Here is an 18,948-nt window from a genome sequence, read left to right as displayed (position 1 = left end):
ATGTATTTATCACCACCAGGAAGACCTGGTATTACCCAGGATTGAAAGAGGAATGTATATCCTCCTGTCATCGTCCTAGAGAGAGAGAGATTGTCCCCAAAATAACCTTTTTTTTTTTTTTTTAAAGTTATTCTTTTTTACATTTTATAATAGAACTAGCATGGATATCTGGGGTTGCCTGGGTCCACATGAAGTTCCATTTGGACACACCTGCTATACAAAAGATATTGAACACCTTTTCATTATTATATGTCAACTATTGTGGATAATGTCGATACTCCACAACAATTTAAAAAATAAAAGATACTTAAAAACAGATAAAAACACGAAAATGTAATCACCCAAAAAAAAAATTTTTTTAAATATGTGACACCCTCCCCACCGGATATTTCAGTAGAAGGGATACGAAGAGATGAAGCTATTCTCTGGATATTGAGCACTTTTTGATGACTATAAACCAGTTTAAGTAAATTTGTTTAATGCTGCCTCAGTCTTCAAAGATTTCTGTTTACGGTCTGTTGCAACGAAAACAAACTGTAAATAAATCATTTTTAAAAACAAAGAATTTGTTTTAACCGAAATAAACATTTTTCTGTTAAAAAAAATTATTAGTTATGACTTATTGTGCTATTAAAAGAAAGAAAAAAAAAAAAAACATCAGTTATATCCCCCCAAAAAAAAAAAAAATTAAATAAACCTGGAAATAAGAAAAATGTTTTGTTTTAATTTAATTATTGGCGAATAAATAATACAAGGTTTTAAAATCTTTTAACCCTGTTTAAAGGCAAAACAAAAAAGTTTTTAAATGTAAATAAAAGAAAGTTTGTTTTTGTTTTAATTAAAGAATCGTAATTGGATTGGAATTTTTGTTTCTTTTAAATAAAAATTTAACACTCAGTTTTAAACCTCTGATTAAAAAAAAAAAAATGAAATAAGGAAATTGTTTTCTGTTTTAATATAATTAGCTGCCAAAATTACAAAGCAACCCTGTTTAAATGGAAAAAATGGGGGGGGGGCACCGACAGGTGTATGTGAACCTCAAAACTAATGGTTATGAAATAACCTAATCCACTGAGCCACAACGCCAATTCCGAAATCACGTTGAAAATTCTTGTACTTAAACAAATTCAGAGAACAGTGCTTGATGCATGCGCAGTTGTTGAAATCGTTTAGAAAGACAATTTTAACTGACCTCCTGTTTCATTTTCTATACAAAATAATTGACCATTTTTTACAATTTTTACATATTATGCATCTGAGGTATCGATCTTTCACATGGTTCATGTTTTGACCTGGTCAGATGTGGATGACAAAAATTTCTAGCAGACATATAAACACATACACACAAACAGGTTTCCTTTGTGTAATAGACTAGCATGAAACATGAAAGAGGAAGAAGGGAAAAAAGTTACTGGCAAACACTTTTGCTCATCGGACCATGACAACTTATGATGTGATGACCCTGCAAAATAACGTTTTTAAACATACTTTCAGTTTGATACGCATACGTGACTTGCGAAAACGGCATCACAAAATGTGCCCCCCCCCTGCAAGAAATGGTTCAGTTGACCACCACAGAATTAATCTTTTTTTTTTTTTTTTTTTTTTTTCAATTTTCACATATTATACATTAGAGGGATTGCTCTTTCAGACAGTACTGGTTTCGACCTGGTACGATGTACGATTTTAGCATACATATGAACAAGCACCCAAACTGATGGTTGAGATTTATATAATAGACTAGCAGGCATACCCAGCTTTGCTCAGGTGGAGAGAGTTGGTATACTAAGAATACTGAGCAACCCCCAGAAAAAAAACTTTTGTTTCAATCAAAATAGCAAGGAGTACCCGTGCAAGCGGAGAAAAAAAAAAAAAAAAAAAAAACTAGCCACAGTAGGCAGGCAGGCCTGTAACGCGAAAGAGGAAAAGGAGGTGAAACAAAGCTAACACGCTAGCCGTCACAGACACAACTTATGACATCACAAGTCAAAATGTTTTTTTTAAATGTACATTGAGATTGCTAGGCGTATGAGTTGCAAAAATATGGACGCAAAACTTGATTCTCCTTGCAAAAAATGGTCCAGTTGACTAGCATAGAATTAATGTTTTTGGTCAATTTTTAGATATTTTTGTCCAAGAGATGGATCTTTCTAACAATACCAATTTTGTCACAGACCGATGCATCTGTCAAAAGTTTTTGACAGAAATACAAACACACACACACACACACACACACACACACACACACACACACACATTTTTCCTTTTATATAATAGATTCTGGGTACTATAGGCTTAAATTTTAGTATATATTAAATGTTAATTGCTTTTAATGCTAATACATAATTATAGCAAAATAAATTATTTGGGGCTATTAAAATAATTTTTAATGCTATTAATAATGCTTACCCACTTATTTTTTAATATTATTGGTTATGTTTAAATTCATGTTTTGAAACATGACATAAATTATAAATCTATGACATGTTGAAGTTATAATTATTTTGCTTTATATATAAGACAGTCCAAATAACTTGGTTAGTAGAACATCAAACTGAAAATCGCATGGTTTCCAGTCATGGCATCCACTTTATTTGTTAGATATTTATTCTCTTCTATTAATGCAATATTTTCTATTTTTTAAAATGCTTAAGATTAAGTAAAATGTGCTTAATGTCTAATGTTTTATATCGACAAGACAGCCAGAAACATGAAATTCCATACTTACGATCATAAACAAGACCTTAAACACAACAATCCCACTAGTCATACTCAGGAACACTTTTACCGACAATTTTAACCTTACAAACTACACGTTCCTCAAGAATAAATCCTCTTTACTACACTGCAAGTGCATCAGAAATGATTTCATCACACTCTTCTATATATATAAAAGGCAAATGCAGCGCGCGCATTTTTGTATATCCAAAAAAGGTTGGGGGGGGGGGGGCCGACGGTCCCGGGGTTATTACTATCGCTTAGAAGTGTTTATATGCCCCCTAGATAATAATATCTATGATTTGGGAACACGTGTTGCGTCTAGATTTATTTACATCGATTTTTACAAAATTATTGCTGTGTTCGTTCAGCTTTTTTGTATAAAACAGAAACTAATTCAAAGCTAAGAACTGTTCCCGGCAATCGCACCGGGGGGGGGGGGGGAACGTCCAGTAGCAATCAGCTTTGATCAATGTGGGGGCAAACTCCTTATATCAGACAATTGCTATTCAATCTGGATAATCCCCTTTTTATGGGGAACTGGTTTCCCTTCCCCTCCCAACTTCTTGGGGAAACAACCAGCCAAAGTTGGGTAAACAAACCCAAAAGCTGCTCCCCCCCACACAGTAAAAGTTAACTCTGCTACTTCTATTTGACCTCATTAATGAGGTCAAATAGAAGTAGCAGAGTTAACTTTTATTGCGGCCACATGTCAATTCTGTTTATAATACTTAAATTCAAACATATATATATATATATATATATATATATATATATATATATATAATATAAAGCTGAATGTGTGTGTGTGAATGTATAAAAACATATATAATATAAAGCTGAATGTGTGTGTGTGTGTGTGGTCACAAATAGGCTCCTATATGGTTGACTACTTTAAAAATCTGATTACATATAATGATAGCAGATGTATTGAGACACAGGAATGGTTATGTTTGATCTGGCAGAATGGTGGTTCATTAAAATTGTGGGGTCTGCATTCGCACCTGGTCCACAAAGTATGAAATTTAAAAATTAAAAAACGTTTTACAAGTGTTTTTGATATAGATGTACATGAAAATACTTTGATAACTATGTTTTAACTTAAATAGGGATGGTATAATAAAATTGTGGGGTCTGCGTTCGCGCTTGGCCTCCATAGAATGGAAATATGTCACAAAGTTTAACAAGGTTTTTTTTAACATAGATCCACAGAATATTGTGATAAGCGTTTCAGTGTGAACAGGTATGGTATAATGAATTATGGGGGTTTATCTATTTTATTTTTACTTTCATCATATTTTGCTTTGGTTTTGATACCCCCGAATTCGAAGCTATCTCGTTACAACCCTTGCTTTTCATAACCTATCATACTTTCATAAATCAGAGTCCATTTTCTGTAGGCTGTTTTTGAACCCAGTCACTGACGGGTACTTTTGCTAGTGTGTGTGTGTGTGTGTGTGTGTGTATATATATATATATATATATATATAATATTTAAACAGGGTTCTTACTTCGCTTATTCTTTTTGTTTTGACCCCCCCCCCCCGCCCAACACGCACACCTCTAAACACTCGGGCAACGCCAGATACCCCCGCTAGTCTAATATAAACCTTAGGTTTGGTTTGGTTCTTACTTAACCAAACATTTGACAAAATTCACACTCAAATAATGCAATTTACCCCCATCACTGTATTATCAACTCTGACCCCAGTTAAGTACTACTTACTTTCGCTGCTATTTATGAAGGTTTCCATTTATGCTTAATCTTTTTGCATTTTTTTCCCAATTAACATTTTTTTTTTTTTTTTTTTTTTACACCGGGGGGGGGGGGGAGAGAAAAAAAAAGAAAAAAGAAAAACCATCCCATTTTGCATCGTCTTTCCACCATTTTGCCACTTGTTGAAAAATAAATTTCAGATCTTAACTTTTTTCAAAACATCCATTAATAATCTCTTGTTTGATTCTTTCCTTTCTCCCCATGTTTAATTGTTTTCTTTTATATGTTCTGCCTCCACAACATTTCATTTAATGATTGGGTGCTTTATCCTCATATCGTTATATACATGTTTCAGGGTTTACATGAAAAATATACTTTCAGGTATATATCCCTTATAATATCGTGGAAATTGTTGAAAGAAAATTATAAAAGAAGCTCAATGAACTAACGGCTGTGCAGAACAGGAAACTTTAATGGTATGGTCACATTGAAGAAATTGATAATTTTTTAGTCTAGTAAATACAGAACACTTGAGGTAGCAGATCCAGTTCACAGGGCAAGGCCAAGGCAAATATGAAAGGTGATAAAAAAATTAACTCGAGAAAGAGGAATAAATAAAGACTTGGCCAGAGATAGATTAGTTCAAAAAGCTGCCAATCCATGCTAGGATGTAAAACAGTGGTGGTGATAGTGATTATGATGTTGTGAGTTTGTGGATGGACATACAAGAACTAACGTGTGTGTGTGTGTGTGTGTGTGTGTGTGTGTGTGTGTGTTACTCAGCGTGAACTCAAAAATCACATTTTGGACAAGCTGGATTTTGTTCAAAACCTGTGCACTTTTATAGACTTTTATAAAATAACTGACACCATTCTCACATCTACGGCTGAATGTATTGACGGATTTAAGAAAATAAAACTTGGTGAGAATTTTCTTTGGTTTGTTTTACAGCATATCAAACCTTTTTGAATTGATATCAAAACAATACGTATTCTCTGCACTTAAACACAAGTTTCCCGTTTTATTCATATCAATTTACGTCAATCAAAACAAAAGAATATAGACGTGATCAACAGTGTTTCCTACTTGATAGTGGTAGAGGACCAGAACGATGTGAAATGGAAGGTCAAAAAATTGTCTCATAGTTGTTGCCATTTTGACTATTGTATCTTTTCTTTTTACAAGAGTGTTGTGACTTATTAAAGCATGAAGGCCACTTGAGGATAAGGGTTAATGAATGTAAGGTGGTAGTGTAGTAATTGTGTAAGTTGAGCAGAATTTGATTATTTAAGGGGATGGTTCAACAACTTATTTACAGAACTTACAATGCTGTAGTTGTTCTACAGGCGGGCAGTTCTAGGAAAGGAGCTTTGTTCATGGAATTTGCATTTAGATTTACGCCTGTAGCAAGGATTGAACCGGCAAAAGACTCATTAAAATTATACTAAACACCTTTATCCATTACACTATGAATTTCATTTGTTTTTAAGAACATTTTCTTATTTGCAATATAAAAATTTTCAAATGTAAAGAAGCTCCGAAAATGAAGTATTCTTGGAATGAGATGCTGTCTGTAGATGAATAGACAAGAAAACAATATTGTGGAAACTTGCAATGCTATCATGCATTAATTCAATTTAAATTAAAAACTTGTTTATGTAAATGCAGAGATTGTAAGATTGTTTATGAATGTTAGGATAGGTATGCAAAAAATTGAACTATTTAAAACAGAAAAATATTACAGCACATATTTCATGCTAATGTGATTGTAATAAAGTACTGCCTAACAAAATAAATGTTTTAATTAAAGCAGAAAGTTGGCACTGAATGAAGATTCTAAAATAACTACAGCAGTGTCATTGAGTGAAAAAACAGATGGTTAGAGAAAAAAATAAATAATTTTTTTGCCAGTACATAAAAACTGAAGTATATAGATTAAGGTTACATCTAGTCAAATGAAACAAAGATATCTTAACCTTTAGACTGGTTGATGAAGAGTTCCAGTTTAACTCTTTAGAAACATAATAGGCTCAATACTAAACACAAACAATATCTAAGCAAGCGAGACTCACAAATTTTTACTGGAAAATAGAAATTCAATGTGGTATAATCAGTTATTCTCCTCAAAGCAAATTTAATGACTGTCCCAAGCAACAGCTGAATTGTCTCCCCTGCTGGAAAAATGGATTTCACTATTTAGACATGATTTAAGCTTGATAAGATTTCTCCTCAGCACTTAATCATTTCGAGACTGGGTGATGCACTTTTAAAGTTATATACCTGTTTGTTCTCAAGCAGTTAGCCTTCAAGGAATTACTTCATCCTGTGAAAAGGAGCTTTTGATGATTGCTCTGCAAAGGGATCTGATCATGATCAGTTTTGTATCTATTCAGAGAGATAGGGAAGGGGGCAGTATTTTCAAGTTAAGCTGACCTTGTGTCATATCTAAACAAAAAGATGTGCTTCATTTTCCACTGCCTAGAAGAATTCTACCAACTTTCACCAAAGATCTTCAAGTTTGAACCAAATATGAGAAGTACAATCAAGATATATTCATAATACTTTTTTTTTTTCCACAGCTGGTCAATTTTGTGTACAATTGCAATCTATCAATAAGTTTAATTTGTCTGTTTAATGGCATATAAATTATTTTGGGGTTTACTATCTCATTGAACACAAGCTGTTATTTCAATTGTAGTTAAGAAGAAAATGTAGGTTTATAACTTTCCTAACACTAATATGAATAAATGGCGACAATAGGTTTGACAAGATTTGAACCTGGCATAGCAGTTCATCCCATTGGCCACAATAGTATCCATTAGACTAATCATGCACCGCCTCTTTAAATTAAGATATTTACGACCTATATATAAAACTAGAATACACATCCCAATAAAAACGAACATATAAGGCTTAGGAGCCTTATCTCGGCATTGTTTCTAGTTATTCAGGACTTCTCGCTGCCACTGGACTCGAGCAGTGCCGATTCAGGAGAGGTGTGGTTAGAGATTGCGCAACCCTTATCTCACAATTACATGCACAGCTACCCTTACAAGGGGTATTCATTATCTCTTGAGATTGGATGAAGGTATCAAATGATGGATTAATTAGTTTAGGAGGGAATCCAGTACATACAAATCTATAAAACTTGGCTAATTTCATGTAGTGAGAAATCTGATTAACATATCTAAGGATATGATCTTTAGGCTGGGATCAAAGTGTAGTCTCCATTCTCCAGTTTTTCCTTTCTATTCCACTTAGATACCAGCCCTATATAGAGATTTGACCATCTGGTTTTCTGTTTTGAACAAACCGAAAAACAGTAGGTGGTCAATTATTCATATAAAGTGTTGGGACGATCTTAATAGCCAATAATTTTGTTTTTTGTTCTTTCTCCACTTCCAGTTTTCTTCTAATAAAATCATTTTGTGTACATAATCAATTTGGGGACATCTTAAATAGGACAGGCCCTAATGTAAATGTGGTATTGTGGTGACTGAGATGATTCTAGTCAAGAATAGACATTTTTTTTATTTTTTTTTTTTATTTGTAATCAAGAATAATCAACAACACCCATCTTTCCTACACTTTTGAATGGCCTTGTGCCCGATTTGTTGTAAATGTTAATTTTTGAGATTTCTGCAAATAAATCTTTCGACATGTGGTATCTGTTCTATCCTCTTTCAGGGTAGAAATCCTTCTCAAGTGTATTTTTTTGATTTTGTGCCATCCAGAGTGCCCCTTTTGAGGATATCTGTATACCCCTTACATTGAAAACTGTGTCAGAGTTTGTTTTCATGAAAAATCAAATAGGAACTTCTACATTATATGTTTGTCTGTTCTACTTTTCTTAAACTACTTAGCTGATCTGATTGAAATTTTGTATGGACCTTTGTGATGATACAGTGCAGCGAAGTATTATGTAATCTGTTTAATGTACAGTTAGAGATTAATAGGGAATAGTTACCACAATACCACATTTACTTTAGAAGCTTGACATAAAGCAGTAATTCTAAATCAACTGTTTATAACTTTTTCCTGTTTTTAATAGGCTAAAAAGTTTTGTCTATATTATATTTCTCTTTGTCCGTTCAACTTTTTCATGGAAACTACAGAGCCAATCTGGATGAAATTTTGCATGGTCCTTTGTTATGATGAGGTGCAGTGGACTAAGTATTATGGTATCCGTTTGATGTATAAATATGGATTAGTATTAAAAATAATGAGTGTAAATTTAACCATATTCAACCATCAATTTGGCATAAAGTACTCATTTTAAGTCAACAGGCTATAACTTGCCTATTTTTAATTGGCTAAAACTTTAATTTATAATCTCTGAAGTGGGAAAAAGATTGAATAATAATATAAAGATAGAGAGGGGGTGTCATATTGTTTTTTTTACATTTGGTACCTATCCAGAACCTGACACAAGGTCGCATTGGCATCTTCTGACAGTTTATAGTAAGCTGCAGGAAAAGCACACACAAGAAGCTAAGTCAGTTAGCCAATCAGTTGATGTTTTCATGAAGAAAAAAAAAAAAAAAAAAAAGATTTGTTTTCAATCATTGTTGTTTCCATGAAAAAATAAGATTGTTTTAAAAACACTTATTCTATTGAAATTTTTTTCTTAGATACTTTCCATGAAAAGAAACATTTGAGTTTCATTCACAGTTGCTCCCCAGTTTTCATATAATTAAAAAAAATAAAATAGAAAATGTTCTTTTCTTGAAAATAAAAAGAACAAATATGTTATAAAATAAACCTACAGTAATTCTTATCTTACAGTTTGCAGCATTTTCAATTTATAGTCTGGCAGTGCTTCCATCAACTTTTCAGGCTGCTTAATATAAATGGTTGGAAGATACTGATGCAATCTTAGGTCAGATTTTGGACCAGTACCTTACATTTGATATTCAATGTTTGGAGTTGGGATGATGAAAGATGTACTCGGTATTGATTAAATGTGAGATCAGGGTGTAGGTAAAGTGATATAATCATTTTCGGTTTTACGCCCGTTTTATATGCTGACATGTGTTGGACGACTTTCAGAAATTATCTTTTAAACTAACCTATTACTGCTCAATTCTTTATTCCTCACTTTTTCCACTATCTTGATCATTTTCTCCTTTGTTTTCCTTAGCCTTTTACTTGTAAATTGAACCTGCTACCTTAAATATTCTCATCAATCCTTTGAATGTAGCAATAACATCGAAGACTCTTCTTCTGCAGACATCTTCCTATATTGTGCAGATTAAATCTTTCTCTCAGATCATCAAACCTAAGCTAGCCTTAAATGAATTACAAATTTATTGTATCATTCTCATCATTTCTCTCCATCCGACGAATGTTCTCAACTCTCACTGACCAGATTTCACTTCCATACGCACGCTTAATAGACTCTCCCGTTGGTTTACAGTGGTAATTCTCATATGCATGTACTTTTAATACTAACTGTACTCGCACAACCATGTGTTACTGTGGCATAGTCTGGTTAATGCAACAAACGCACACACATGCACTTACACACACACACACACACACACACAAATAACACATGCATACACTCACACACAAAAAAAACACGCAAAAAACACACACACACTTTGCAAATAGCCAGGAATAGACAGTTTAAAGGTTCCAAATCACATATAAAGTTTTTAATTATATAAACTGTAAATTGTAGACAGTTTAAAGGCTTCCAAATCACACAATATTTTTAACTATATAAATTGAAAAATAGTGGTTATGAACACGGGTCTCAGCTACAATAATCACTTAGTCCGTTTTTTAATCTTTATTTAGCATCCAAATAAAGAATTTTTGTCTTTTATAAAAAAAAAAAAAAACAGTAAGTACGATGTATGTACACAGAAAAGATTTAGCACGGTAGTTAGTAATAGACAGTACGAGTGTCGGCTTTATTAATCGATTAACCTGTTTTTTTGTTTTAATTTTTTTTTTTTTATTTAGCGCATAAAGAATTTCTGTCAATCATACGTAAAAAAGAAAGGTTTATCTAGTTTTTAAAAAATAATAGTGGATAATAGTGTAAACATAAATTTCTATGTGGCATCTGTTGTTGCAAACCTACAGTAATTTGGTCCAGAGAGAAATTTATATATAGGATTACATCATTAACAGGAAGATCCAACATTTCATAAAGTTCGATGAGGATCTGTGTTGGACACTAGACGGTTGAACGCAGATAAGAAATTCATCTTTCTCACTGCACCACAATTTATCTTTCTGTACTTGTTGAAATACAAATTGAACCAGGTTTCTATTCAGAAAAGGAAAACCAAAAAACATTAAAGAAAGAAAATAATTGATCAATACTTACGAGCTGAATCCCTATCATAAGGACTGTTTTCAAAGTAAATCGTCGCTCACACAGGTCAAATAAATCTTCCAGACTTGGCCCGAGTAACTCCAGCACAAGGGCATTATATCGTCCGCATGGGCCAAAGTAATACACCTGAGGTATACCTTCTACAAAAATAAAAAAAAAGTATTTTAGAATTTGATTTTTATTTGGTGTATTTTATAACAATCATTTTATTTAATGAACATTGTCAAATCCCATTTCAAATTTTACATAAAAGTTATTATGTTAAAAGAATTTAAAGAAAAAGCAATCATTAAAATGTAATACATTAAGAAAATGTGATTAGACATTAATGGTTTCTTCATCATTTAATTTTTTTTTTTAAGTTGATGCATGTTAAAGGAAATGTTTTAAAAATAATTATAAATTAACAGTATGTTTTATTTTTTGTGTTTTTAAATGAAACACATTATCCGTGTCTTATTTGGTCTGCACTGATAACAAAATGTATAGGATTTGCAGTAAGCAAAAGACTTAATTGAAAAATAACTAAAAGCTGCAAAATTAATTTTTCTAAAATTTACAAAAGGATTTTTTTGTTTGTTACTAAACAAAACTTCCAAATAGATTACATAAATTATTATTTTAACATTTGTATTCATAATTTAGGATTTAGTAAGTTAATTTTTTCAATATCAAAAATATCATGCGATGTTATTTTTGGACATCATGTCAGTATAAAGCATGATTATTGATACTATCATTAGCATGCACCAATAGGGATTTGAAATATTTTACTACAAACATTTAAAAAAGAATATTTTTATAATAAGGATGACCCAGATAAACTCGTGGATGCGAGTAATTATGTAACTCCTACCAAGGAGGTTAAACAAGTGCAGGCTTGATGAAAGTTCCTTGTAAAAGTAACTGGATTCGAACTTGGTACAGAAAGGCTTACAGTTTACATTGTTAACCACTTAGCCATTATCACCCCTGGATGTGAGTAAAAAACGACAAAAAGGTTGAAATCGAGATTGAGCAACCAGAGGTTCATCCATCCACTGTGTGTGTGTGTGTGTGTGTGTGTGTGTGTGTGTGTGTGTGTGTGTGTATAGAGAGAGAGAGAGCAGCATGAACACAACTATTCCCCAATCACCATCATATAGTTTAACATCTGTTTTAGATGCAGGCATGTGTTTGATGGATTTAAGAAATTGACTCCCAAACTAACCTATCTTTGGTTAGGTCTTTTTTTTTTTTTAATCCTCCTTTCTCAAGTCCATTCTTATCACTTCCTCTAATGTTTTCCTTGACTTTTCCCTGTGAACTGAACCTGCTACCTCAACTGTTCTACATCAACTGATCTAAGAACTTCCATCCATTTTTTTTCAATGTGGCCAAACTATCGAAGTCTCCTGTTCTGAACACATCTAAGACGTACATGCCACATCTATCTTTTCTCTCTATGTAATGCATGTCCTCAACCCTCATTATTAGCTAGGTTTCACATCTATCCATCATCACACAGCCTACACATGCTTGATAGATTCTTTATTTGACAGTGGTAGTGATCTGCTGGTAAAGACAGGGGTGTACTACTGTCAAACAAGGGAAGAATATCGAGCAACCTGAATTAGTTTCAACTAAAATAAAAATTAAGAGAAAAAATACAAAATGGAATTTTGCTGAAAAGTGGAAACACCCCATCTCTGTAAAATATATATTTCTGTGTTTGTCTTGAGCACTAACCAAGCCTAATAATACTAAATCTGTAGAAGCAGTGATGATACAGGCATATCATATAAATATGAATTTAAAAAATGTTATAATACAAATATATAGGAAGGTGTTAGAAAAACAAAAAAAGTTGAAACCCGTGAATAAGTCAGTTGCATAAGGGAATAAGAAAACAATGCTAAAAGGAACAAATGAAAAGTAAAACATAAGGTTATGATTATACACTACTGCTAGTTTAATATTACACTTCGGTATTGTTCAGGAGAGAGAGAAATGTACAGAATTATAGGCTATTAGGGCCTTCAATAGCTTAAAAAAAAAATAAATAAATAAAATAAAAAAAGGAGTAATTTTCATAAATGCTTATAGGCCATTTCCCTGTGTGCGGTTGGCTCAGGGTGGAGAAAGAATTGGCTTACCATTAAAGAGACTGAGCGTTTGTGCCTGCAGAGCATAAATTGAGAATCAAGATGGTGCCCGCAGGCTTTTATGTGGAAAAAGTCTCGGGGAATCTCCGAGAATCTCGTACCCTGGTTCCATAAATAACGAGGAAAGGAAAGCGGGAGGACAGACGATTTTTAGTCACTAAAGCGAACGGATGTGTGTAAAAGAGGTAGAAGAAAAGAGTGTGGTGAACGAAACAAATAACGACTCTGTTGAAAGTAGAGTTGTATGTAATGAACACAAGCTATTTCGGCATGACGTCAGGATTTGACCCCAAGCTAATTCCCCTGTTTGATGGCAGTAGCACTGATCACTCAGTGCAGGAATGGGTGGAAAAGGCAGAATTAATATGTCAGCTCAGTGGGTTGAAGCGTATGGAATGCGTGGTCTCAATGCGCCTCACTGGGGGAGCATATGCAGTATACCAGCAGTTGGCTGATGAGAAGAAAACAGATTTCGCCTGCATCAAGCGCGCCCTTTTTACAGCATTTGCATTAGATCCAGGAAAGAATTCACGGCCCGAAAATTACATCCCGGGGAAACGGTGGATGTGTATCTGGCTGAACTAAAAAAGCTATCGATCCTTTTTGGACAGATGTCAGACAAAGGCTTGGTGTGCGCCTTTGTTGCAGGATTACCTAAGAATGTGGAAGATCTGCTCCGTGCCTCATCCCAAATGGACGAGTGGACATATCGGAAGTATTGGCGCGGGCACGAGCAATAATAAATAAAAGCCCTAACACTATAGACCAAGCGGCAGCTGTACAACCATCACAGGTTGGATTGCAGGACCTGGGCTCAGCTACAACCTGCTATAAGTGTGGAGGACCCAACCATTTGGCCAGTGATTGTCTTTCGTCACGTCAACCAACTTGGAAACTTGACGGGCCGCAGTGCTACAAGTGCAAAAAACGCAGACACCTGGCCCGCACCTGTCGGGGAAACGGGCAAGGGGAAGAAGCTACAGCGCCAGTCTTCTCCCCAGATCATCATTGAGCAGGGCGCTACCTACTGTAAGCATACACATTAATGGAAGCGAGCGCCTCGCACTTGTGGACACTGGGTGCACCCAGACTCTCGTGAGCAAGATATGCTGTGCCACTTGGAAAGCAGAGAGAATTCCGGTACTAACTGTAGGCAGAGGTTCACTAGCCTCTGGTGGGGTGAGTATTATCCGCGCAAGCATCAACAACGGGCCTGCAGTAGCCGTGCGAGCCCTGGTTGTGGAGGGAGAGCTTCTCGGGTACGACCTACTCCTAGGTATGGACTCGATTACACAACTGGGTGGAATTACTGTGGACAGAACCGGCAAGGTACAGTTCTCCCATTGTGAGGAACACATTTGTGTTGCCATAACTCTCGACAAGCCCGACTTTCGTGCAGAGTATGATAGAAACACCAATGCATGGACGGCGTCTTGGAAGTCGTCAAACGATCGGCCACCCATATCCTTGCGGAACCGGTTATCGGAATATCCCCCCACCCATGTGGCTAAGGGAACAGTATGAAGAAGAACTGCAGACGTGGATCGACAATGGCTGGCTTCTTCCAGCCCCAGAGGATGAGCTTGGCCCCCCCCCCCCCCCCCCCGCGAGGGCTGATTCCCTTGATGGCCGTCGTACAAGGGACCAAACAAAAGGTCCGCCCCGTCCTAGACTACCAGGAGCTCAATGAGCATGTTGACCCATATACGGCAAGGGCTGATGTGTGTGTGCACTCAAATTAAGGGAGTGGCGACAGCAAGGATCGAACGTGGCAACTCTGGACCTACGCAGGGCCTATCTGCAAATACGCATTGAGAGGAAATTGTGGCCATTTCAGACTGTGCAAATTGGAGGAACCCGATATTGTCTAACCAGGCTAGGGTTCGGTCTAAATGTGGCACCAGACATTATGACAGCAATCATGCATGCTATCCGGCAGCAAGATGAGGCAGTGCAACAGGCAACATCCTCATACATCGATGATATATTCGTCAATGAGAGCCTCATGTCAGCGCAATCGGTTAGAAAGCACTTTGAGAGATTTGGACTGACATGTAAGGAACCAGAGCGTCTGTGCGATGGAGCAAAAGTTCTCGGCCTGCACGTGCGCAATAGCAAGGAGGGACTTTGCTGGAGAAGAGGAAGTCACGTCCTCAAGATCCCATCAAACATCACTCGACGAACAGTGTTTTCGCTTTGTAGAAAGATGGTAGGCCATTTCCCTGTGTGTGGTTGGCTCAAGGTGGCCATGGCGGCCATAAGAAGACGTGCAACAGCCATGTTGTCAGGATGGGACAATGCAGTACACGATGTCACCCTAAGGAGCATGCTGACAGAGACTGTGTCCAGGGTGACCAGCGATGACCCTGTTCAGGGAAAGTGGTGTGTCAGCGGGAAGGAGTTCACGGTCTGGGTGGATGCTAGTTCACTGGCCCTTGGAGTTGCCCTTGCAGTTAATGATTCCATTATTGAAGATGCCTGTTGGCTTCAGCCAGAGAATGATTCGAGGCACATAAACCTGGCCGAACTTGATGCCACATTGAAGGGTGTTAACTTGGTGCTTCAATGGCAAGCCAAGGTTCTAAATATCATGACTGACTCGGCATGCACTCATCGGTGGATAACCGATGCATTAAGTGGAAGAGCATGGCTGACGACACGAGCATCGAGTGAGATGTTAATTCGAAGACGGCTTGCCACCTTGGTTGACACCATCACAGAGTACGACCTGACCGTGGACGTAGTGTTGATCAGGTCTTCGCTCAACAGAGCAGATGCTCTGACAAGAGTCCCTCAACGATGGCTTCTGGCTGGTGCTCGGAGAGATTCTGATAATCTGCAAAACACGTGTGCAGCAGTTGTGTGTAATGTGGATGCAGAACACATCATGGACATTCATCGACAGTGTGGACATCCTGGCATTAAGCAGACACTGTACTTTGTCAAGATGATGGATCCAGGAGTAGAAAAAAAAGATATCCGGAGAGTGGTGGAAAGTTGCAAGGCCCGCCAATCCATCGACCCAGCTCCAGCACGATGGAAGAAAGGGGAGTTGGGAGTGAGTGGTAAGTAGCAGAGAGTGGGCATGGACATCACACACTACCGTGGCAACCACTTCCTTACCCTCATCGATTGCGGGCCTACACGTTTCGCGGTCTGAAGACTCCTCGGGCGCCAGGACTCTTGCAGCATTATTCACCAGCTGTCATCCGTGTTCTGTGAAAGAGGTGCGCCCGATGAAGTGCTGACGGACAACGACCCAGCCTTTTGCAGCCATCAGAGGCAGCTCTTACAAGAATGGGGTGTGTGGCTACGGCTTAGATGCGCTTATGTGCCTTCTGGAAATGGTATAGCTGAGAGAAGCCATCGCAGCATCAAAACAATTAATTGCAGCCAGGAAGCAGTGCACCATCGCAGAAGCTGTGTACTGGTATAATCTCATGCCGAAGGATGGCATCTCTCTAGGAACGGCGCCTGCAAACGCAATCTATCAGTACCGTGTCCGAGAAAAAGGAATTCACCCCGATACAACTATGGTCACTGAGAGAATGGAATCGATATGCCAAAGGGGATGCTGTCTGGGTGGAGCCGCCAGGAAACCGATGTACTGACAAGTATAAACGGGGCACAGTAACCGATGTGGTGAGTCAGCAGTGTGTCCAGGTTGATCGCGTACCCAGTCACGTTAGGGACCTACGGCCGGCGACACATGTACCACCTCCAGTGGATGATGAGAGTGACTGACTCCGAGATGAGTGGACCATTGCTTTGGTTTGCACCATCCCTATCAAGCAGTGATTCTGATATCAGTAGCCTCCACGAAGATGAAGCCTTCCCCGATCATGAGGCGGTGGATGAGAGAGCACACGAAGATGAGAGCAGCACTGTCCCCCTTCGCAGAAGCACCTGATGGCGGCGATCGCCACCCCCTTGCCGTCTCTGTGATCATGAGATCGGGGGGGGGGGGGGTATTACTGTTAAAGCGGCTGCGCGTTTGTGCCCGCAGAGCACAAATTGAGAATCAAGATGGCGCCCGCAGGCTTTTATGTGGAAAAAAAAGTCTCGGAGAATCTCGTACCCTGGTTCCATAAATAACGAGAAAAGGAAAGCGGGAGGGCAGACGATTTTTAGTCCCTAAAGTGAACGGACGTGTGTAAAAGAAGAGGTAGAAGAAAAGAGTGTGGTGAACGAAACAAACAACAACTCGGTTGAAAGTAGAGTTGTAACGAACACACTTCGGTATTGTTCAGGAGAGTTAGAGAAATGTACAGAATTATATGCTATTAGGGCCTTCAATAGCTTAAAAAAAATAAATAAATAAAATAAAAAAAGGAGTAATTTTCATAAATGCTTATAGGAAAGGATAACAAGCAAGAGGTAAATTTTCTCAATTTTGGACAAAAAAAAAAAAAAAAAGTGAAAGAAAAGGCTTCAATCAAGCCTTGGGATTGTTAGTTTTCTCATTCCCCAGAAAATGGTTGGATGGAACATCTTTCATTAAAATGTAATTCAAGGTAATTCTTCATAGTAGGTACCTCAAGAATTTATACTATAGAATGCCATACACATATCTCTTTGGAAAAAAGGGGAAAAAGTTGATATTTTTTCATTTTAGAAAAAAAAAAAAAAAAAAATCGATGTGATTAACTCACACCTTCTGTTACATATAAAATGATTTTAAAAGAAAAAAATTAAATTCTTAAAACATTTTTTTTTAAATTTAAGGGGCATATTCAACAATCTAAGAATTAAATAATTTATCAATTAAACTGAAAGATAAATTTAAAATATAGGTAATTAAAATTTACATAAAAATAGTAATATTGATTTTCGTTTGACTATATGCAAAGTAAAAGAAAATAATTTGTAATTAAAAGTACTCTTGAAAAACCGTTTTTTTTTTTTTTTTTTTTTTTTTACTAATTAAATTGGATATGGCCGTTAAAAGCTTGAGAAGCCACATCTACTTATGCATAATATCAAAATTGTAATCCTCATTTACTGGTGTGTCCACCAGAATAAAGACATGGTTGAGTTTGAATTTGGGAGATATCCTGTTTACCCAAAAAGGGGCAATCTGAATGGGACAAAAATAAAAATTTCTCTAGTCGAGAAGGATGTATCCTTCTCTGACTGGGGATAGAGCAAATACATTTTCATCCTAGCCTAAAGAAGGCATCGCCATTAAAATATATATATTTTTTAAATTGTAAACTTTAAAACAGGAAAGAGTTATTTCTTGACAATTTCATATATAACATACTTTTCTTACATTTTTATTCCATCTATTCAGTCATCAAATTAAATCGAAAATAAAAAATTTTCAAATAAAGAAAAGGCTCTAATAAAATTCAAGAACTAATTTCGTAGATTCATCATGAAAATATGATCTTGTGGCATTACAGATTGGACGAGAAGTCTTCCGTCCGAAATGTTACAGATACCAGACGATTTGTAATATGATGCAGACAAAGGGCAATGCAGATTATAACTATGAGCAACATCATCTTAACTCTAAGTCATGCATGAACAAAAATAATAACTAAAGGTGAAAAAATGCAAAAGGAATATTACTGGAGGGAACTTGGAAAGTCAGAATATTCTTTAACATGTGGCATCAATAAGGCGGACATTGGACAAAGGAGAAAAAATATAAAAATGAAATGTTAGCAATTAAATGTTTGGAAATCGACAAAAACTGGACAGACAATGGGACAATCCATATTTGAGGAAAAATGGTTCAGAAGATCTGACGTGATATCATGTAAACAAGTATACATGAAGAGACAGTAGGTCTGGAGGAGACAGGATCTAACATATGCAGACTTTGTAATATTGTTTATTATTCAGATGCTTTGTAGTTGAGTCAGCAAAACCTCATCTCTTCTAAGGTGGAGGAGAGAGGTTTTTTTTGTTTTTTTTTTAACAGTCTAGAATCAGATTTTTGTATTTGCTGACCTTTCACAACTACCCACCCCCCTTTATAAGTATGAACTGAACTTATCATTAAAAAAAAAAAA

General features: G+C 36.4%; 1 protein-coding gene across 24 annotated transcripts in view; it reads right to left on the bottom strand.

The window, feature by feature from the left end:
* LOC145276958 (casein kinase I-like) overlaps positions 1-18,948 on the bottom strand; it is a 464,141-nt gene that overhangs the window by 180,076 nt on the left and 265,117 nt on the right. For all 24 annotated transcript variants that reach the window (XR_013868064.1, XR_013868063.1, XM_080128500.1 and 21 more), the window contains one exon: positions 10,776-10,924. Coding sequence is in view for 22 of the 24 variants with exons in the window: in XM_080128500.1 (XP_079984626.1) it covers positions 10,776-10,924 (149 nt within the window). In the remaining 2 variants the exon portion in view is untranslated. The remainder of the gene's footprint in view (positions 1-10,775; positions 10,925-18,948) is intronic.

This window comes from Euprymna scolopes, chromosome 5, assembly GCF_053919585.1.
Source record: "Euprymna scolopes isolate OS-2025 chromosome 5, ASM5391958v1, whole genome shotgun sequence".
In the NCBI taxonomy this organism is placed as follows: domain Eukaryota; kingdom Metazoa; phylum Mollusca; class Cephalopoda; order Sepiida; family Sepiolidae; genus Euprymna; species Euprymna scolopes.
The sequence above is the reverse complement of the archived record's forward strand: the minus strand, read 5'-3'. Positions and strand labels throughout refer to the sequence as shown.